The 23,991-nt window shown below is 41.7% G+C and overlaps 1 protein-coding gene across 1 annotated transcript; it reads right to left on the bottom strand.

Moving 5' to 3' along the window:
• Positions 1–2,568: 2,568 nt before the first annotated feature.
• nol10 (nucleolar protein 10) lies at positions 2,569–23,591 on the bottom strand. The gene is made up of 21 exons (XM_028565926.1): positions 23,384–23,591; positions 22,897–22,942; positions 22,710–22,808; positions 21,955–22,032; positions 21,824–21,861; positions 18,522–18,658; positions 18,359–18,424; positions 18,075–18,135; positions 17,638–17,723; positions 16,626–16,704; positions 15,018–15,167; positions 14,807–14,873; positions 14,006–14,058; positions 11,664–11,790; positions 9,239–9,318; positions 8,968–9,066; positions 8,448–8,540; positions 6,973–7,149; positions 5,890–6,200; positions 5,022–5,124; positions 2,569–2,951 (listed from the first exon to the last, which is right to left on the bottom strand). The coding sequence occupies exons 1-21, from the start codon at positions 23,447–23,449 to the stop codon at positions 2,787–2,789; spliced, it is 2,181 nt and encodes a 726-aa protein (XP_028421727.1). The 5' UTR covers positions 23,450–23,591; the 3' UTR covers positions 2,569–2,786.
• Positions 23,592–23,991: the final 400 nt, after the last annotated feature.

Here is a 23,991-nt window from a genome sequence, read left to right as displayed (position 1 = left end):
AATCCAGAGAGAGTTGTGTGGAGCTGATAGTCTTAATTAGCTTTGTAGCAACTCATTTGGCAACGGCTTGAATGTAACGGACGTTCATTAATATCAAAAAGTTACGCAGTGTTTCCTCTATGTTGATTTGACCGTGGCGCCCCCCCACGGTATCAGAAATATGGCTGCATTACTAGAGTGCACGTCAGAGAACGTTTGTATTTGAGGTGCATTATTAACATGCTGAAGTAGTTACACTGCATTAAGATAATGCAATTATGTGTTCGGACCTGCCCCCACTGCTAAAAAAAATCCTAACGGAAACACTGGTTACGCACTAAAGCTTTAAATCCACCTCCCTTCTGAGGAAAAACGGGGGCCGCTACCACAGACCATCAGATATGGTTTGATTCAGTCACATTAAAGGATCCCTGGTTCTTGCTTCTTATAGATCTATAATTAAACCTTAATCACACCATGATCTACCATTAAGCCTAATGTCCTACTGCAATCAAGCTCTGATCAGATTAAGCAATATCTTTGATCATTACGTGAAGACATGCCTTGATTAATTCCATATCAGAAATCTCAAACCGCAGGCCAGTCTACATAATGGTTTGGCATACGAGGTTAAGTATATCAAATAGCACTTCCTTGTCTTTGTGGAAATTCAGTTTCCTTATTCTTTGTGCCAGCTTTTGGTTGACCCACTTCCTGAGGCCCGGTTGCCAGTTGTCATGGTGAAGCCAAAAGCATTGTGAAAGAGATATTTGCCTGGAACCCAGCCTAAAGAACTTTATCAGATGACACTTTGCTAAATGATGTTTATTTGTTCTCCGGTGGGACAGTCACTGGTGTCCCAACACAAAGGAGTGAACTAGGCAGGAGCTTTGTCACCTGGCCTCAGTAACCTACTCTCAACGGATGGTAATCTCTCAGCAAAAACCTGGATAACAATCGTCCCGTTTATCCTCAAAATGGTTTGTACCAGTTATTTTGTTTCAAAGTATGATAAAACCCTGTTTTAGCTGTATACAAAGTTACACGGCAATAAAAAAGGTAATGTAATATAGTAGAGAAATAGTTCTTCATATTGGAGAGTAAAAAACACTTATTTGTGTTGTGACTGGGAGTTAGATGAGAGAACTGATACGACTTATGTTGTATGGTAAATATGCAGCTGGAGCAAGCAGCCTTTTTAGCTTAGCTTAGCACAGGAAAGAAAAGACAGAAAAACAAGGGGAAGCAGCTTGGTGGCTCGGTCAAAAGGTAAAAGAATTTGCTTATCAGCGCCTCTAAAGCTCCCTTATTGCACCAATGTTTCTTGTTTGTTAAATCTGTATAAAATCCCAAGTGTTAAAAATGACCAGCCGACTCCAGGAAGTTGCAGGTCCCGGCCAAGAGTCTGGCACATAACCCCCGTAAAATGACTTATTTTTTTGTTTTTACAGTTTTTTGTAGGCATTAAACAAACAAGATACAATGTATCAATCAGTGAGCTTAATCTGGGCTGGTATGCAAGTTCCGTTACCTTTGGACCGAGCCAGGCTAGCCGTTTTCTCGTTTCCAGTCTCTATGCTAAGCTAAGCCGGTTGCCAGCTTTAGCTTGGTATTTACCTTACAGACATGAGTGGTATCAATCCTCCTATGTGACTCTCAGCATGAAAGTGAAATAAGTGTATTCCCCCAAACCATTGAACTATTCTTCTAAAGGTTTCAACAGTGAAATTATGTCTGGCTCTTGAAATGTTTTGTCCCAACATGCTAATTTAATGGATTTGTCCATAAGTGGTTGCTCATGCAGTCACTAACCCTGACAGATGGGTGATGGTGAAAAAAGCATGGCGACACCAAATGAGTTCAAATGAGCCTGGGGGCCAGGGTTTGCATGCGGAGGGCTGAAAGGCGCCTCCCTCCCATTTGAAATGAACCAATGCTGAAGTAGAAGGGGGTTCACACCACCAGCACACTGGGGGATGGGATGACACCCAGGCAGTCCTTCTATTTCCAAGAACTGCAGTTGCTGGTGGGGGAAAAAAAAAAAAAAAAAAAATTCCCTCATTCACATTTTTGTCTTCCCCTCCTCTTACTTCGGACGCATGAAAGTAGTGGACTGCTGCAAAGGAAGCATGCTCTAGTTTGATTGAGTATTTGCACATTTTGAGCCATTTTGGCACTCAGCAATAAAAGCAATGTAGTCAAGCAAGTGTTGTACCAAATATATTAGTACAATAGCTGTTAATCCAGTATTGGCTTAACAATATGCAGTAATGACAAAAAGTATTAAAATACAAACAGTGTTTGCACCAGTATAAATGTTCTCCCCCTCCATTAACTGAAGTAGTTGACTCCACTGAGGAGCAGTTGTAAGAAACTAGACGCCTGAGACAAGGCGGGTCATGTTGAGTCCTTTCAGCTTTTCATATCTCTAACTCCGTCTGGGGCCACATCCCTGCCTTTGGATAATGGCATAGACATTATATACACACAGGCAGGGACATAAGTAATCTTTCTGATTATGCTCAGAATTCGCAGAAGAGCGGCTAAACACATGGCACATACCACCCAGGAGCAGGGGTGGGGGTGGGGGTGGGGGTGGGGGTGGGGTTAAGGCTTGTCTGTTCATCTATGTCAGTCTTTGCCACATGTGCAGAATCCTCAGTCTCCAGTATGTCTCCACAGCTTAAAATCTGTATTCGAAGACACTTGAAGTTGAGTTAATGAAAGCCGCTAAAAAAAACAGTGCCGGTAATGCCTCTGTTGTCCATCCAGGACAGAGGCCCTGGATGTGGACTAGGCTGCCCTTCTCAGTACCGGCCTCTCCCCCTCCCTCCCCCTCGTCCTCCTCTCCCCCTGCCGCGGCCCCAGCCTCTCCCGCGGCCGCTGCTCAGGTGTCCGGCTGAGCGCCTCAGCTTCTTCCTCTCCTCGTGGTGTTCCCGCTCGGCCTGCTGCTGCTTCCTCTGCTGCTCTGACTACAAATGAGGACAGAATAAATGCATGTTACAGAAATTGTGTTGAAACTACTGCATTTCAGCCACTTGTACCTTCATGGAGTAAAGTCATTGTGCAATTATACTCGGGGAGCAAGCACTATATACTATACTATAGAGATTTGCATGGGGTACTTTCCATAAAATCATCTCTCAATGCAAATCAAACCAGCTATTAGGCCAACTGAAATAAAACCATGCCAATCTCTAGGTATGGTGAAGGACATGTGATGATGTGGGGCTATTTTAATTCCAAAGGCCAAGGGAACTTTATCAGGATGCATAGTATACTGGATCCATGAAATAACTGGCCTTTAAAAATAAACATCTGCCTGCCTCTATGGGAATTTAACATAGGAGTGTACTTACTTTTGTTGCCAGCGGTTTAGACATTAATGGCTGTGTGTTGAGTTATTTTGAGGGGACTGCACATTTACACTGTTATACAAGTTGTACACTTAATACTTTACATTGTAGCAAAGTGTCATTGCTTCAGTGTTGTCCCATTAAAAGATATAATGAAATATTTACTAAAATGTGAGGGGTATACTGTATATATATATATATTTTTTTTTTATTGTCCATTTAGGTGAATTAATAATAACATACCCCAAACAACCCTTTTGTATATCAAAATGATATTTAGGGTTTTAAAAGTCACAAGTATTTTTGTAAGTTTTCTATTATAAACCTGGTGGATTATAGACCTATTAATTGTGTTTTCACTGCTTTCACATTTCTTTACCGCTTTCTAATTTTAGTTATGAAGTTAAGTTATTCTTGTACATTTCTGCTCTTTTCTATTTCCTTTTTCTAATTTAGTCTCTGGCCTATACTGTAGTGAAACGAACCCATTTACTTGAATGTTGCTCATCTTATTCTTGTTTGGTGTATGTTGACATCACTCTAAAGCTCCTTTCACACATACAGTCTTTCCCTGAAATGTGCAAGGACATTTCCTGCATTGGGTCATGTGTAAATGGGAGCAGGGATTGATATGCAGGGTAACCTGTCCGACTAATTTCCCACCCTAGTAACCGTAACATTACATCTACAGCAACGTCTTTCCCGACTTCACCGGGAGCTCGCAAACCAGAAGTAAAGTCGGTTTCTTACCGCCATTGTCTGTCACATCCTAACGTTAGCTCCGTTAACTACACGCTGTGGTATTGACTTTGGTATGGAGTATTGTGTACTTTTGGGGGGTATCGGTACCGACAACTAGATTTTTGGTATTTAGCAGGAACATTGCAGGGATAAGCACTGTTGGGCTGTCCCTCCCCCCATCGATTCTGGCATTGCCAAAGCAAGTACAAAAAATCTTCCTGCATGTGTGAACAGTGAAATCACTAGCGGTGCCTGTAAGGTTATCCCAGTAATTTACTAAGAACTGCTTGTTGTCATGGGTTCTAGGAAATGCCTTTTTGCTTTACAAAAATGTAGCTATTCACAATTTTACCAAATTGTCTACATTGTCTAGAGCTGGTTTTGTGACTAGCCTTTCTAAAAAGTAAATTTTTTTGTGAGAGACTGTAGGAACTAGGGCTGCCACCTCTTAGTCGATTAGTTGACTAATCGGTCGTTTTTTATGCTTATTCATGCTTAGTTACTTATTTCCAAGAAACTTATGAGCACATTTATGGTAAACACAAGATTTAAAGTGGTGCTTTTGCAGGATTAATTGTGGAAAAACTCAGTTTTAAAGATGGTTAATTAACTACATTTATATTGTGCTTTTCTAGTCTTAACCACCTTTCAAAGCGCACAGCTCTGTCAATTAAATCAACTAATCGATTAGTCGACAAAATCATATAAGTGTTAGTCGACTAAGAATTTCTGTAGTCGAGGACAGCGCTAGTAGGAACTTAAAAGCTTCTTCTTGGCAATAATCTTCAGACCACCTGAGTGCATCCTCTCCACGTTGGACAATTGGCTGCACTGGTGTACAGTAGATACCATGATTTGGGTTTTATATTTGTTCTTCATCGCTTTAAACAATGGAGTGATAGGAGTGAGTTATAGGAGAAAGAGGATGGTGAACACACAGTTTACCTTTTTGAGAGTGAAGCTGACTTGCTTGCTGCCCACTGCAGTGTCAACCATGTGGCTTGTTCCGGAGTGCTCCTCCAACTTCAGACGGTCCTCCAAAGAAGCCCTGGAAGAATACACAGATTCCTTAGAAACAATATACCAAACCGTATACACTGCAGTCAGAGAGTAGAGTTATTGTTTTGGCTGGGAACTCCAGTGCAGTATTATTATAATTTATATTTTTATTTATTGATTTAAAGGAACACGCCAACTTATTGGGAATTTAGCTTATTCACCGTAACCCCCAGAGTTAGACAAGTCGATACATACCCTTCTCATCTCCGTGCGTGCTGTAACGCTGTCTGACGGTTCCAGCATTAGCTTAGCCTAGCATAGATCCTGCAGGTAACTGGTTCCAACTAGCCTACTGCTCCGAATTGTGACAAAAGTGACAAAATAACGCCAACATGTTCCTATTTACATGTTGATGGCTGTGTCTCATGTTACTTTGTTTTTTGTACACGCTGTGACTCTACAAATCACAACATGTAAATAGGAACATGTTGGCGTTATTTTGTCACTTATTCGGAGCAGTAGGATTGCTGGAACCATTCACCTGCATGTTGGCCTGATGCCGCTGGAGCAGAAGGGTATGTATCGACTTGTCTAACTCTGGGGGTTACGGTGAATGAGCTAAATTCCCAATAAGTCGGCGAATTCCTTTAAGTTTGGAAATCTATTCATGTAGAAACAGGTCAGGTTATCTCCCGACATAAACAGCTGCAAACCCTAAAGCAATCTGAATAATAGGTTTCAAAGAGTGTCGCCCGCAACGACAAGCCAGCACACCTCGAACAGTTCCATCTAATACATTTCCAAAATGACATACTTCTGTAGCCTCTGCTTGCGGGCCATGTCGTTAAAACTCCTGAACTCCTCCCCAGCTTTGATCTGATAGTACTGAGGCTGACTTGTCTTCTTGCTCTCGGCCATGTTTGAAGTTTCTTCTCCGTTCCGTTCCCCCTCCAGCAGGACGGTGTTGCGGTCGGCTTGCTTCCTCTCCTGCCTCCGGCGGTCTCGGCCTTCCTCCCAGAGCAACCTCCGCTGCTCCCTCACCTCCTCCACCCAGCTCTTGTCGTCGTCCGAGCTCTCCTCCTCGGAGCTGGCTCGCCCCTCGGGCTCCTCGTCGTCTTCATCCGCCTGGAAAGAGATTTTACAAAGCCAAAGTTAGTGATCTGTGATATTCTTTCTTGGCGCTGAGGACAGGCCTGAAGCTCCATCCTGCCTTATCCTATACGATGTCTAGGAAATAACAGTATGCGCAAACACCACTTGCTTGCAGAGACTTGCGAATGACCCCTGTTTTCCACTGGGCGCGGCGGAGCTGCGTTCCGGAGGTGCCGCGACCAGTCGCTGCCATTCAAGTCGATGCTCGATATTCCACCGGCCGCACCACGGCGCGTCCCAGAAGCGTGCGTGAAGCGGCTCTCCGCTCCTCTGAAGATTCGCGCCAGGTCTATTTTCGCGCGTACTGCGGGCCGTCCGGACAGCTGGGCAGGCAGCGAAACAGCGCGAGTATCCAGTCAGTTTACCAAAAGATATCGCCCAAATATCGTTCATGTCTCCTTCACAACACCACGGAAAACGTGAGGTTCATCTTGGTGTAAAAACATAATAGACATCACAGATCAGGACATCATTAGAAAAGAGAAGGCATGCAGGAGTGCTTGGAGTGGAAGGTAGATACTAGCTTAATAAACACGCGATTGTTCTGTAAATTACTTGTAGAGACAATAACATCTGCGAGTCGGGCAGGCAAGACGCTCCCGGTGTGGTATGGCGCGTGGCGAAGGACGCTCGGTGGAGAATTGCAGTAAGGGAGAAACATAGGACCGCGTTCGCAAGCTAATATCAAACTCAATGCAGTCCCCGTACCTGTGCAGGGAAATGTAACCGACAAGTTCAGCCTTACCTGTTGGGAAGCGGCGGTCTGCTGAGCCAGCAGACGCAGCTTCTTCTTCCGCTTCTGTCCGACCTTGGAGACGATGGGGTTGAGGAGGCGGAACTCTTCGCACTGCTCGTCCACCTGGTAGTCTGGGTTCTCGAACATCACCTTGAAGCGGTCGTCTCCCAGGACGCTGGGGAGAGCCTGCAGGTGTGGACATTTGAGGTGGTTGGACATTATAAGGGGCGATGGCGTTCTCCTGCTCACAGATGCTGTAGTTGGAAATATACTCAGCAAAAAAAAAAAAAAAACGTCCTGCCGCTTTTAACTGCTTTTATATTTGAAGCAAACGTAACATATGCAAATATTTGTATGAACATTAAAAGATTTAACAACTAAGACATAAACTGAACAATTTTCACAGAAATGTGACTAACAGAAATGGAATAATGTGTCCCTGAACAAAGGTTCAGTATCTGGTGTGGCCACCAGCTGCATTAAGTAGTGCAGTGCATCTCCTCCTCATGGACTGCACCAGGCTGGCCAGATTTTGCGGTTGTTGTTGCCATCCTGTACCTGTCCCGTAGGTAGGGCTGCTCCCTCTTAGTCAATTAGTCGACTAATCGGTTGTTTTTGTCTTAGTCAACTTACATTTCTTTAGTTATTAGTCATTAGTCATGTTTTATGCTTTTTTCATGCTGAATGACTTATTTCCAAGAAATGTACGAGCACATCTCTGGTAAACACAAGAATTAAAGTGGTGCTTTTGCATGACTCTTTGCGGAGAAACTCAGATTTACAGATCTGTTGATTAAATCAACTAATCGATTAGTCGATACAATTGAATGAATTGAATTAGTCGACTAAGAATTTCTTCCATCGAGCACAGCCCTACCCATGGGTGTGATATTCAGATGTACCAATCCAATGCAGATGTTGTTACACATGGTCTGCCACTGCGAGGGCGATGAGCTGTGCTTCCTGTCTCCCTGTAGGGCTGTCTTAGGCGTCTCACAGTAGGGACATTGCAATGTATTGCCCTGGCCTCATGCCTCCTTGCACCATGCCTAAGGCAAGTTCACGCAGATGAGCAGGGACCCTGGACGTCTTTCGTTTGGTGTTTTTCAGAATCAGTAGACAGGTCTCTTTACTTTCCTAATTTTCTTATAACTGGGACCTTAATTGCCTAGCGCCTGAAAGCTGTCCAGGTCCATGTTCATTAATTGTTTATAGTTCATTGAACAAGCAAAGAAAACATTGTTTAAACCCTTTACAATGAAGCTCTCTAAGTTATTTTTGATTTTTACAAAAACATCTTTAAAATACAGTGTCCTGAAAAAGGGGCGTTTCGTTTTTTTTGCTGAGTTTACATCCAGCTAAAGAGGTACAGCAAGAACATTATAGGTTGTTTTTCAACCCATAGTGCTGTGATGGAGACAGCAGACGTGCGAAGCACAAACTGAGACATAAACACCTTGATTAGGTAATCTATGTTCTCTCACCTTGCCCTTCTTTTTCCTAGAAGCCAGCTCTGCTTCGTCATCACCCTCCTCCATCAGCTTGAGAGCCAGCTCCTTGTTCACCTTGGGCAGCTTCTGTATCAGTCAGAACATGTGCACATTGGATTACATACACAGGAAATGGGGCAATATGAACCAATCAGCTCCACTCGTGACAAGAACAGCATGTACATTTTCACAGACGTCAACGAATAATTACTTAGCTATCGAGAGGAGTTCGACAGGATGTGAAAAAACCAGTGCAAACTAGTTTGAAAGGTACATGTTACCCCATGAAATGCTTAGTGGAGCTGATACATGTCAACAACAGGAAGTGGAAGAACTGTATATGGTAATGGTATGCCGAGTGGAAAAAAAAAAGTAAAAGATTGTTATTTGCATGATTTTATCCATTAAACAAACAGACTTCTCAGTGTCGGAGATTTGAAGAGTTCTACTCTACAAACTAGGTGAAGCTGTACCCACTAGTGGAAAGACGAGACATTGAGTTAGGGCCTCTCACCTTGACCTGCACTCTCTGGGTCCTGGACTCCTCAATCTTCTGGCGGATCTTATCTTTGCGATACTCCTCGTACGCGAAAGGATTTGCCAGGCTTTTGACCTGCAGCCAAACCACACAGCAACAACAAACATACCTCTTTGAGACACTTTCACAACAGGTTTTGTCTGTTATGTCATGATCGGTCTGAATTGAACAACACAGCTCATCATTCAAGATATGTAAACACAAAGTTGATATAGCAGACACCTTAAAAAAAAGTCTTACACCTTACCTTGTGATAAAGCCTGATGTCCATGAAAAAGCCGTGCATGTAGGCTCTCAGGAGAGATGATCCCACCAGGTGAGACAAACCTGACATGAATAAGGAAAAGGAATTACAATCATCTGGAATCGGCTGAATAGATTAACAAAAACAAGTTAATCGGAAATTCTGGGCAGAAACATCTTGAGCGTCATAGCCAACTCAAGCCAGCCACTTATGACTGTGTGTATATGGATGGCAATCCAATGGTCTGTTAATTGAAATAAATCAACAACTATTGAATGGATTGCAAGGACATTTTGTACAGGGGTACATTAATGATTCCCAGGATGAATCTGACTTTGGTGATCCTCTAACTTTTTTTTTCAAATATTGAAATACCATCTAATAATAATAATAATAATAATAATAAAAATCTACCGTACTTTTCGGACTATAAGTCGCTCCGGAGTATAAGTCGCATCAGTCAAAAAATGCGTCATGAAGAGAAAAAAACATATATAAGTCGCATTTATTTAGATTATAAATACAAGAGTTATTCAACTACACAATAGCACACAGAACAATACGCTGAATACGGTAGGTGTCCGGTTTGTTAACGTAACACATTAACAGTTATTGAACTATACAATAGCACACAGAACAACTAGCTAGCAGGGCGTGGAGCATGGATGTATTAAAAGGCGTGGAGACGTAACTGCGCCGTGAACGAGCCCCTCCCGACTCGTTCCTCCAGCTCTGGCCGTCTCGCTTTCAGCCCACGATTAGCCGATTAGCTTTCTTTGTTTTCTTCATTGCAGTAAGAGTCACCTTTTCGCCAGTCTCCCTCATAAGTTTCTCCCTCATTTCAAACTCTCTTTCTGCTGCTCGATTACCGTTTTCGGCTGCATATTTTACTACCTGCAGTTTGTTATCTCTTTTCTTTTTCAGTTGTCTTTAGGAGGAGCGTTCTAGTTGTCACAAGCCTAGAGCCCTCTCTCATGACTGTAGACGGTAATGTTTTCATGTAAAAACATGTTAAATTATATATATTTTGATATATAAGTCGCACCTGACTATAAGTCGCAGGACCAGCCAAAGTAGGAAAAAAAGTGCGACTTATAGTCCGGAAAATACGGTAACTATAAATAAATCCAACTATAAATCGAGGAATCTCTGTGCGTCTCCCCGCGCGCAGTACAGCAGTACGGGCAGAGAGATGCTACATCCCTTAAGACTTATTGATTGCAACTCACAGGCTACCGGTTTCTTGCCAAAAAGCTATCCTCTGCCAAAAACGGATTTCTGTCTATCCTACATGCAAATGATGAAATGAATTGGACACAAACACCATGAAATTTGGTACAGACATTCATGTAGGGCTGCCCCCTCTTAGTGGATCAGTCGGTCGTTTTGGTCTTAGTTGATTTCTTTAGTCGATTTGTAATGTTTTATGCTTTGTTCATGCTGAATGACTTTTTTCCAAGAAATGTATGAGCACATCTCTGGTTGACACGAGATATAAAGTGGTGCTTCTGCATGATTCTTTATGGAGAAAGTAATTTTTACAGATCTTTTGAAAAAAAAAAAAAAATCAACTAATGGATTAGTCGACAAAATCATAGGAGTGTTAGTAGACTAAGAACTTCTTTAGCCGGGGGCAGCCTCTTTATGATGAATCGTATATCTTTGCTAATCCTGTGACTTTTCGTCTAGTGATTTCTGCCCATGCTGCCTCAAGGTTACATAACAGGGCCACATTACACAGCTTCTGTAAACCAACACTGCTGTTCTGCTCCCTGCCCCCCCCGCCCCAACTCTCCTTTTATTCCACAGCAGCCAACCACCTTTCTGCTTCTTGTCATTTGATCTCTTTACTGCTGAGCCTGCATTCCAGTGTTCATTCAACCCTTCCAGTATCCACTCCCCCTGACCCTCCTTCCCTACGCCACCCCACACATACTACTTTTCTTATTTAAACCTCTCAATCACTCTCTAGGCCTGTGGTTAGGCAGTCTAACCAACTGTGCAAACCCTTATAAGGCTCTGACACACCAACCCGACGGCCGACCGTCAGCAGAATAGGCAGTCGGACTGATCATTAGGCTCCAGTCGGTCCAAAAGGTGCCTCGGAACACAGCGAAGCGACGCCGACTTGAGCGTACGTTCTGCGCGTGCGCGAGACGTAATACGTCTCCATAACAGCAGGCGGCGCTAATCTGTATTGTCGGCCAAAAAATGAAAACCTGAAATGACGAATGCGTCACGTGGGTCTGGCTTCTCCCGAATTTCAAAACCCACCATAATGGCGGCTCGTTCGGAATAAGATCTCGTATTTTACGAAATATTTTATGTTTGGGGAAATATTTTCTGCATGGTTGGTTGTATGACTTTTGAAATTTCTTTCCACATGCAGCGAGGTCTGTGAATAGAAATTAAGGCAGCAAGGTCTCACCCAGATTTTCCAGGTCCTTCCGGGTTACAAACTTGTAGTCATCGTACACTGTGCTCTCCGGACTCTCCTCCAGCTCCTCGGTCAAGTTGTCAAGGAAGGAGCACCACCGAGGTGCAGGGCCCAGCGCCTACACACACACAGCCACACACACACAGCCACACACACACAGCCCCACACACACACACAGGTTCAGATTTAGACTGCTGAGTAAGTATGAAACCTGTCATGTATTTGTCAAACCAAAAATAGACTGTACGAGCTCAAACTTCCATTCCAGTTAGAAATGACTCAATTCTCAAGTGTAACCCCAGAACTGGTAATATAGCAAAAGCATCGGCACAGCAGAGTGTCACTGCTTCTCCGGTTAAGCAATCAATTTACCTTTATTGATCTGGTTACAACCCATAGACATACGCAACCTGTGAAGAGGGATCGCAAGTAACTTCATATTAGGAGAGAGCTAGATCTTTATACAACACGTGCGTGTATCCTGTACATACATTAACGTTAGCACCTTTGTGAACCTTCTAAGCAACATTCCCCCGTCTTTGGGTGTGAATCCAATTTATTTGTGGAGGTGAGATGTAGAACGATTCCCTGGGCCGAAAAAGTTGGCAGGACAGTATTTGTGCATTCCTGGGCCATCTGTCTGCAGCTAGTCTGGTTCAACAGACGTAGGATTAAGTCTGACTTCAGTGTCATCCGATGTCGGGCTTTGCCCCTCTCCGTTCGCTTTCTGTGTGTTGCCGTTCTCAAAAAGTCTTCGATACGGGAAACAACAGACTTTGAGCTGGCCTGCTTGGCCTTATTTTGGGGAATGATTGTACAAATTTTTTTTTATAATATTTCTGCATTTTTTAGATAAAGATTAAAGAATAGAACATTTGGAATCAAATTGTCTTTATTGTCATTGTACAACGAATGCAGTCCTTTCAGAAAATACTTGATCAGTCAAGGGGAAATTGCTTCTTTTTTTTAAATTAGAATTTACAATATCTAATCCAAGGATTTTGATTAGAGGCTACACCAGTTTAAAAATGTCATTAAAAAATTTGCACTTTCAGGTGCGTCAATTTTATTAACATCTATGTAAGGGATAATGTAAAGTGTAGCGGTTGTTATAGCGAATACAGCCCCGACAGGGTGATCATGACTCTTGAATCAGCCTGAAGGGGTATTATTGTTATCAATTTAAATTTCCATCATCAATTAATATTCCAATTCTTTTCTCAATATATTGCTTCATTGTTTTGGTCAATTGAGTTTAAAGGTCCCATGACATGGTGCTCTTTAGATGCACCATTAGATGTGTTCTGTGTCTGTAGCTATTGAGGAGGAGAGAGGGGGGGGGCAAGGTGGAGGGTGGGGGTGTGGCCTTGACCAACTACCACTTTGCTCGTTTGAAAGCCATGATGTGTCTCTCTCATGGGTGGGCCAAATTCTCTGGGCGGGCAAAGCAGAGAAAGGGGAGGTAACCTTGCTCCTTATGACGTCATAAGGAGAAGATTCCAGATCGGCCCATCTGAGCTTTCATTTTCTCAAAGGCAGAGCAGGATACCCAGGGCTCGGTTTACACCTATCGCTATTTCTAGCCACTGGGGGACCATAGGCTGGCTGGGGGAACCTCGTAAAGTGAAATTATCATGCCATGGGACCTTGTAGGAATGCCTGTCACAATTTCCTGAAGCTCAGGGCCATAAAAGAAACGATTAGCAAAACAGTTGTTTTTTTCAGATGTAGATCTAACACGTATTCCAGCTAAGTGTGATGTATTCCTTCATCTAACCTTTCCCTCTAAAGCAGGACAGAAGGGCCAATGTCCAGCAGGTCACTTTATCCATTTACACAAAGCAAAGTCAAGTTTACTGTGCACACACACACACACACACACACACACACACACACACACACACACACACACACACACACACACACACACACACACACACACACACACACACACACACACACACACACACACACACACACACACACACACACACACACACACACACACACCTTCTCTAGAATAATGTCAGACCATAGGAGAGTCACACGTTTGTTGATGACAACAAGCTTTCAGCAGCTTTACTCATTATGCTGAGCGGCCTTTGTGAGAACCACATTAATGCCCACACACTCTATTGCTTGCTTTTCCGCAACACTTCCTTAAACACCTGAATTACTGAACCTTGTACAAACTGCTGTTCTGTAACATCAAATAGCCTTTATTGCCCCATAAAAGTATTTGTCTCAATATGAACGCGTCAGCCCAGCACCTGATGGAACAGGATGCGGGTTATAATGTCAGCAGTAAAGAAAGTAAAAGCCTCAGCACTCACCGGGATGTAGAATGTGTTCATCTTGGGATCCTCATTGGCAGTGAAGAGCATACCTGATAAGGACACACATGATGCAGGCAAAACAAAGTGAGGACAAAAGCCGGGCATGTTTATTGAGCTTATCTTTGGTGTAAACTCGGAATTTAGTTTCAGTCATGACTCATGTATACTTGAAGGTGCCATTGCACTTCAAACTCAAAACTGGCATGTGTATTTGTGATAGTGGCAGATAAAGCTTTTTATTTGACTATACTATTGCATATATTGCAGAATATATTTCTGTCCAAAAAATGAAAAGGGAATGAGAAAACTGTAAATATCTGTTCAGCAGCTAAAAGAAGAACAACAACAATTTGTGAGCGTCAATCACTGCTCTATTACAGCTTTAAGAATGAAACATAATTTATAAAAAGAAATAACATAAAAACAAAAACAAAAAAAAATAAAAATAATCTTATTAAGTTGGGACTAAATGATGACTTCAATGTGAAAGTTAGCCTTCAGTTTTTTTCCTTGTGAAAACAAAAATGCAATGTCAGACAAGACAAAACAGCAAAATCAAAGTGTGTGTGAACTGTAAGATGGCGGCGCCTGGGGGTAAAAGACGGCCGCATGAAGGCTAGAGGCTGTGACACACCACCCAATTTCATTCCTTCTGACCGCCTCCTCACTTTAGTAGTGACTATGTTTGTTCCAATACACTTCAAAGTTGATATTTATAGTTTTTTTTTTCACTCTTGTACTGTACACAGAATGGGATCGATGAAGTGTATCTTATGTTGATGGGGAAGTTGTTCTCACCTGAATTAGGGTAGATGCAAACAGCATTGATGTTGGTCTGAGGCTGTATGGAGGAGAAGACCTTGCCCTGTGGTGAATAGATAAGTTCAGTCCTGATATTAGAGTACGGACGCTTTAAAAAGATAATGTAAACAATCCTTAACACATCATCATTCACATGTGGCACAAGTCAGGGAAGTCAGTTCCTGTGAGGGCTGTTAGTGAATCTTACGCTGTCTTTGTTCCAGAGTTTTATGATCTTGGAGTCGGCAGACACGACCAGGTCCATTTGATCTTGGAAGTTGAGTGACTTGATTGGCAGGTTGTAGAAGTGGTCTTTAACCAGCAGTGGCTGGTTGGAGCGCAGGTCATAGAGCAGCACCTTCAAGACAAAGCAACCGTTGTCCCCAATGCAACTGTCCCGTTTACATCAAAACTAGGGCTTAACGATTTCTTTTGGGGGGGAGGGGGTGTCTAATTGCGATTTATCTGCCAAATATTACAATTACAAATCGATTTGCAATAAAAAAAGTTAAGCTGCAGTTCAATATTAGCTATGTAAAAGATAAAACCAGCAATTGGTGTTTTTCTTTTAATAAGCATGGAACATTGAACAGTCAAACAGAACATGTATCACAAAAGCTATACTTATAATAATAACAAAACAATTCCAATAAAAAAATATAAGTACTTTCCTGTAAACTGACATGTCTGATATGCCTTAGTTCAATAGCAGCATCAACATATTGCACCTTCTACCTTCTTGTTAAATAAAGTAATAAATGACAAAATCCCCTTAAAATAGGACATTTCTGTAAACAATATGTGATATGTAACATAATTTCAGCATTTGTCTTGAAGATAGGAGTTGATGAGGTACAATATCTGCAGAGCTCTGGCCTCTAATGTAATGGGTGTAAGTAATGTAAATGGTGTATTCCAGACTGCTGTGTAACACTGGAAACACCAACCAGCCTACATTAAACCAAAAGAGGCAACATAACAAGGGAACTGGTTGCTCCTGACCTTGACTGTTTTGAGAACAGTGTAACCTTTTAGAGGCGTGACTGACATCAGCCCCTTATTTGTGGGTCAACTAATTTAAGGAAGAAGGCAGAATCTCACGCCATGCGGGCAGCTGATAGTTTACACTGTCCACTGTACTAATGTCTTTCTGTTTTCTGTTGCTCTGGTTTCAAAGCATGTCGCCAAATAAAAGTTAGCCAGCTGGCAAACACTGGCACATTTCCAGAAATGTTGATCAATGTGTGTTGTCCTTGTGAATTAATAAATGAAATGGTATAGAGCAGGGATCTTCAACAGGGGAGGGGGGTCCTCAGAGTATCTCCAAGGGGCCTCCAAAGTTTTTTCAAAAATTAAAAAGTCTAACATGATTCCAACATATTATTAGCAAATATAAATCCACTGATGGTAGGTTACTTATTGGCCAGTAAGGGCCAATAAGTAATGTAGTCACTAAGATAGCCATCCACAGATACAGTTCATCCCAAAGGATTGACTGTTTCACATTTGTTTCACATTTAAGGGTTAACATTAAAACATGATGTATAAAATCATGCCAACAATTATTAGGCTATTTGAATAGCTTAGTATTCTATGCAAAAAAGGTATCTATAAATGCTTTAGGCTGCCCTAAAAGTTATTGTAGGACCAGATTAATATGCAACTTCATTTTATACAATATATGTAGTAGGGGGTCCCTGATCTGTCTCTCTTTCAATTAAGGGGTCCTTGGCTTAAAAAAACGTTGAAGACCCCTGGTACAGAGTATTCTGACAGCCATGCCAAAAGGACCGATAGCTTCATGTTTTAGGCTCACCTGTCCTGTGCTGGTGCCTACTGCCATGGTGAGGGAGCCGTTGAACTTCAGCGCACTAATTGAGGGCAAACTTTGAACTCTGTCAACAGAAATGAAGGAGAGTAATACAAGTGAGACACCAAGACAAAAAATAATGGTAAACACTGTTATGCCTCTTATATATACTGTAAACATTTGCACATGGCTGGTCAATATTCTTGCACACCCTGCACAAACCATTTTTTTTGTATGATTATTTTAGGCCTTTGATTGACCGGACAGCTGAAGACAGGAAAGGGGAGAGTGTGTGAACTGTAAGATGGCGCCACCTGGAGGTACAAGAAGGCTAGAGGCTGTGACACACCATCCAATTTCATTCCTTCTGACCCCGCCTCACTTTCTTAGTGACTATGTTGGTCCCAATACCCTTCAAAGTTGATATTTATGTTGATGTATCTATTTTTTTCCCATGATTCATTTGTATATAGTAAATGCTATATAAATGTACCTTCCAAACCCTGCACAAGAAGAAGATTATTTTAGGCCTTTGATTGACCGGACAGCTGAAGACAGGAAAGGAGAGAGAGAGAGAGGGGGATGACATGCAGTAAAGGCATCGGGTCAGAATCAAACCCGGGCCCCTGCGGTAAGGACTGAGCTTTTGTACATGGGCCGCACGCTCAAACAGGTGAGCTACCAGTGCACCCCATATAGAGTCTTTTTACATACTTTTTTTCGTAATATATCTACTCTGTAGGCAGCAGTACTTTTGCCTAATGGTTTAGTCCCTTTATAATATGTTTATTGATAATGTTAATATATGTATTACTCTTGGTTGGCAATAAATCTGATCCTGACAGGATAAAGCTGTGAATCAAATGAAAGCGGGATATTCTGAAGTGCACCATAATGACGCACAGCTTGCAACTTCTTTTCAGTGGAAGAAAAGTGTTGCCATGGGGCTACATATGCATCGTCAGGCTGACATCAGCTGAAATCCTTTGACATCTCAGTGTGGCAGCTTGGTACATACTCTGTTCCTTCAGTGAGGCTGCTCAGGGCACAGTCCAGTATGCCCACTCTGTTCCGGACACGAGGGTCCCAGCATTCAACCCTTCCCTGGTAATCCAACGGAAGACGTGTCAAACAGTCAGTCAAATGCAGGGTAATGGAAGATTTATGGACGCTTTCAACTCATGACTTTAAACAGGTTTTCTTTTAAACGAACTGGGCCTTTTTAACACCAACAATAGGAAATTTCTCATATTGGAAAATATGATCTTTAACACTCAGAACTCGTGTAACAAACTTATTTGTATTAGCCCAGCTGGTGTGTGATGCGTATACCAATTAATATCAAATACATGAGAGAAAAATCTACCATTAGGGAATCTCTCACACACACACACACACACACACACACAGCTAATAACTGCCTCCTTTTCTCACACATCCTGCTGTGGCACTTACCTCAGAGGACCCTGTGGCAAACAAATGATGGACGGGGTTGATGTCACACACATTGTTTTCCCTGAGAGATCAAAGACACGTGAACAAGCACCATGAACATCAGCTGATAGCAATGACGGCAAAGAGCTTATTGGTTCACGTCAGATGGCACCACAGACTTCAGTGGTACAACAATTTCAATTTTTTCACCTGGCTGTATCTAGAGTAAACTCTTATTGGATCATACACGCATCACAGCACATTACAACTATCATCAGTTATGGCAAACACTTTGTTATCCTTACACGGCATCAGTCTGAAGAGAGTTGAGGAAGCGCCCTTGTTCCAGATTTAGTCTGAACACCTCGGAACTGAAAATTAAAAGCAAAACATTAACAGCTTATTCCTCCGACATGCCATTAATCTAAAAGTTGTGCCTCAACATCTATCATTAAATTTCACTCTCACCTTGTTCCCACAAAAAAGAGGTCACAGGAGGGGTAGTGGTAAGAAAAGTCCCGTCCAAACTTTGGAATACGTGTCTTGTAATAGTGTCCATGCTGGGAGTGGAACTCTACGTAGCGGTCGCAGTGTAAAAACACCAACTGTACAGACACACAGAAAAACTTTAAAGGCAATTGTAGTAACAAAAATATTGTATTGCATTTCCATTTCAAGAGTCAATTAAATTAGATATTAAAGTGCTCATATTATGCTAATTTTCAGGTTCAAAATTGTATTTAGAGGTTGTAGCAGAATAGGTTTACATGGTTTAATTTTCAAAAATCATAATATTTTTGTTGTACTGCACATTGCTGCACCTCCTCTTTTCACCCTGTGTGTTGAGCTCTCCGTTTTAGCTACCGAGTGAGGAATCACACTTCTGTACCATCTTTGGAAGTGTTAGGGTTAGGGAGTCGCACATGCGCAATAGCTAGGTAAGGACTACTAGCCAGTCAGTTGCAGAGTATGAGGGCGTGCCATGCTAGCAGCTAGGTGAGCATTATAACGCGTGTTACAAAGTGACGCACGTTCGTCACGGAAGTAAAGGCTGGACTACAATAGAGCTGTTTGGAGCAGTTTGTGAACAGTGTTTTCTGTTGGAGATGGTAAGTCCCTTTGGGGTGGACTTTGGGCTTTTTCACTTTGTAAACCTATAACATGGCCCAAAAAAAGATATATAACACAATACAGGTAAGGGAAAAAGCCAAAAATCATTTTTTATTATTTAAAGAAATACAGATTTAACCCAGTAATGTCTTGGCTTTCTCTGTGGACGTTACAGTTTTTCTCAATTGTCGAATGACTACTAAACTTGGTCAAACTACATGACTATTTATATGAACATTAGGTCAGTTATTTGTCATTGCTTTGGCAAAAAATGCATTTAGTAAGCCTTGCAGATGATAATAGTTTGCATTTAGTTGCTATAGAATCATATTGTTCTCAAATGCAACTATACACGTGCTCATTGTGTAAATCCCTGCATGCAAAATAGAACAACCAACAATAACAATAACCTGTCACATATATATTAGATACATAATAGGTATCTGGTTTTGTTGTAAAAGTTTTCAGATGAATAGACTTAGGCTGTATGGGGAACAACACAACTTCCATAGAATTTAGAGCAACCAAACGCAAACAGGTGACAGGTGAGGATATCACAGCAGATTGTTGGAGGGGGGCTGCTTCATGCCAAGGGGGTTTTCCCTTGTTGCACAGCAAGGGAGGTTATCAGGTGAGACGTCAATAAAATGTTGTGGCCAGACAGAGAGTTGAGATTGGATGACCCTTGAAGTGCATAAATATTTAGCTTTTTCGTGCACATCAACAGTTCCTGATATTTTTGCGGTTGTATAGCTTTTTCTGTACAAGCTTCCTTTGTGTATTTGTGGTTGGCTGGTGTGTACACACATTGAACAAGTATAGTGTGTGCAATGGCTGACATCAATACTATTCAGCTGCCTAAATATACAATGTTAGCAACTGGCCATTATTGCAGAGGGTAACTATCACACTTTTAGAGTACACTGTCATTTGACAAGATGTCTTTGCATTTTGACAGTCTTGGTCCGCAATGATAAATTAATCTTTTGTTTTGATGGCAATGATTTATTCATTGATGGATTTATTTACATTTTAAACAGGAGTTAATTATTTTGATTGAGTAATCACCTTTTGCAGGTCACAGAGTGGTGTGCTGAATGTAACCCGTGGTGTGAGGATTGTACTTAGAGTTTTGACAATTATAAGGCAGTAAATGTGCCAAAGTGATTGAGAAAAACTGTAATATGATTGATGCTGGGAGATTGTATTGGATACTTTTTGTTGATTAAACAGGTTTTTTTGTTGCTATATTGAAGACTTAAACAGGGTGGTTTCAGTCTAGCTGTCTGGTCCGGTGTTTGGCTTAAAAGGTAATTACCGGGGGGATTTTTTTCAACCTTTTTGTGTCTAAGTGACTGATGAGAACAACAATCTTTGACATTGGTCCAGTTTTAAGCAAAATTGCTGCAGTCGGCCTAGTGGTAAAATTGTAGTCTAGCTGTCTGGTTTACGTTTACAAAAGTGCTTGTTTTGCCATTGACAGGCTCAGTTTGTCTGACAACATTATGGAAAGGATTTCTAAGGAGGTCAACCTTTCTGTTAAAAAGTAAGATCCTTTTTTAGGCCTTTGTTTCTGACAGGACAGCTTAGACATCAAAGGGGAGAGAGAGGGGGAACAACATGCAGCAAAGGGCCGCAGGCTGGAACCGAACCCGCGGCCACTGCCTCAAGGACTGAACATCTGTACGTGGGCGTGCTCTCTACCAGGTGACCTACCCAGGTGCCCGTGAGATCCTTTTTTTAAAACATAAAAGCATCCACAAAATTGCGTTCGCTAAATCCACCGGACTCCACGTAAATAAACAGTAATGTTAGCATCGTAAAATACATTTCATTCAAAGTCGACAGAAACAAAATAAAACAATGAAAAGCAGTTTTGGGTCATCTTTCCATTTTTCCAACCATCAAAACTCCAGTTTGGGTTGAAATAAGCACATAGTTTACCGATTTACGTGTGAAAATATGTTGGCTCTATACACGCTAAAAGTACTGTGAGTCTGATAGGTTTAGCGCTAGCGATCTCAGAGCTGTTTCTGGTTAAACAGAAAGGTCTTAAAGAGGTTTAAAAAATGTCTATCTCTGTAGGGATCCTTTCCATAATGTTCATACACTTATAATAATAATCTGAGCCTTTTAGCGGCAAAAACAGCACTTTTAGTGGACCAAACTGATGCTGAACATTTGCCCCACAGGGTTACATTGCAGCCCGGGTCTGTGGCTGTTTGTTACAGCGTTCACGCTTAATACTGGACCAATTTCAAAGATTGTTGTTCCCATCAGTCACTTACACACAAAAACATAGGAAAGTAGGGTCCAGGTTGGAAATAACGGCAGTTACCATTTAATTTCAAACAGCTCAAGCCTATTTTTAATCATGAAAAAGTCTGTTCTTTCTTTCGTATAAATTCATCCAAGGATCCCTATGAACACGTAGGTCTTTGATGTCTAGATGTTATAATTTTACAGGTATGTGGAGGTAAGTGTCATTACCAGATTCTGATAACCTCACACTTCCTTTAAGTGATGGCATAACAATACTATGCTTTTACAAACCAAACCCGTATTAAACCATGTGCATAAGTAACAACAGAGATCATACACTAAAACAAACAATTCCAACAGCATCTGTAAAGTGTTGGGAGGTGCCCCCAATGTCTTACCTTAGAGTAGTCATCAGACAGGATGTCAAAAGCCACAACTTTGAGAGAGAAAGAAAAGAAATTCGTCAATTTAGACATACGTGACATGCATGCCATACGGCAAGTGGCCTTGTTCTGTCTTCGAAACTTACTATCTGAATCCAGACAGCGCTCAAACTTCAGGGACAACTGGTAGGTGTCATAGCAGCGAATCCTGGGTTTGTAGGTGCCTGGAATGAATGGGAAACATACACAAAAAATGTAGTGACCGCCTAAATATTCTTAGGGGAATATTCTAGAGGTCTGTTGTGACTGACAACTGATGTCGCTCTCACTTTTAAAGGTCCCATGGCATGAAAATTTATTTCACTTTATGAGGTTTTTTAACATTAATATGCGTTCCCCCAGCCTGCCTATGGTCCCCCCCAGTGGCTAGAAATGGCGATAGGTGTAAACCGAGCCCTGGGTATCCTGCTTTGCCTTTGAGAAAATGAAAGCTCAGATGGGCCGATCTGGAATCTTCTCATTATGAGGTCATAAGGAGCAAGGTTACCTCCCCTTTCTTTGCTTTGCCCACCCAGAGAATTTGGCCCACCCATGAGAGAGAGACATCATGGCTTTCAAACGAGCAAAGTGACAGTTGGTCAAGGCCACACCCCCACCCTCCACCTTGCCCCCCCTCTCTCCTCCTCAATAGTGACAGACACAGAAATGGCACCTACTAAGGAAAACTCATTGTGGGACTGGCTCTAGTGGCTGTAATTCTGCACCAAGGCTGAATTTCAGGAAAGAGACTTCAGATACAGTATTTGGGGACCACTAAGGTCTATATAAAGCATCCAAAGAGCACCATGTTATGGGACCTTTAAAGAAGGTTTGCTAAAACACTGTATACAATTTGTCTTACCTGCAGCCATGATGAACTGACCATCCCTGGACACTTTGATAGAGGTGCACACTGTGGGCATCTCAAAGTCCTGGATGAGCTCGATCCTGCGCTGGATGTCTGAGAAGAAGAAATTATAAAAAGTCAGAATAAAGACATACATTTTAAAAACAATTAACCAGTCTGTGATGCTGAAATGGGAACTCACCAACATCTTTCTTTTGTAACTGTCTCTTCTTCCGATCTGACAGCCACTGCATCAAAGAGGTAGAGGTGAGGAGGATTTAGCATACAGATTAAATCAAATAAAAGCAATGCTTAGTTACAGCAATACTTTCAAATCGTATAGCTGTGTTTCATATGACTCGCTTCTGACCTTTGTTCGGCTTATTTTAATCTAGGTGAAGTAATAGTACCGGCAAAGCATACTGAAATCAGGAGTCCCAAATTATGTTCTACTATATAGTCAGGTGTCCTCCTTTGTTTGAATGAAATATTGTCGTGTAATATAATATTGTCGTGTGGCGTTGTTGAATAGAGTTTGGCATTGGCATTTTATCAATACACAATGTCAGGACTGCTGTTATCACGTAATAGCTGTGTTAGCTAGCTAGCTTGCCTCAAGGTAACGTTAAGCAGTGACTTCCCATGAGTATGAAATGTAACTAGCGTTATCAACAAGCCGTCCTTCTTACCTCTGGAAGAGATTTCCCATGGCTTAAATTGTAAATCTTCACGTCATTCACACTAGATATCTGCATTGTGGAAGGTGCACAAGATTCTGGCCACACATAACACTGTTACTACACACACCGGTCAACTGCACGTTGCTTCGCTCTGGAGCAAAAACAGGAAGTGAAGGTGAGTTTTCCGAAATGGGTCCGAGTAGAAACCACACTTGCTGAACACAGTTCCCCTTCTGTCCAAAGTTATTCTGGGTAAAATAAACACATCTATTTTAAAATGGATGAAACACTCCAAAACGTTAATCTTTAAGTTACACACTTTGTTAGATAGCAACGCTTTTATTTACACAATACTATAGACTATATTTAGCTAGATATGTCTTTGTCGCCGTTTTAAATTTCAAACTAAATATCAGTTTATTCGCTTGATACAAATTACTGAAAATTAAATTAAGATGGTTTTCAAGGGTACAATAGCCATACAAAATAAAAGCAACCTCGACACATATTTCTTTTTAAAAATAATTATTAACGTTATTTATTTACATTTCAGTTTTCACCTTTTAATGTTAATGTGACAGAGTTGGCTAATGAGCTATTTTCATCTGTCCTCCCTG

The sequence above is a fragment of the Perca flavescens genome, chromosome 20 (assembly GCF_004354835.1).
Source record: "Perca flavescens isolate YP-PL-M2 chromosome 20, PFLA_1.0, whole genome shotgun sequence".
In the NCBI taxonomy this organism is placed as follows: Eukaryota; Metazoa; Chordata; class Actinopteri; order Perciformes; family Percidae; genus Perca; species Perca flavescens.
This window is presented reverse-complemented; position numbering and strand designations above follow the sequence as displayed.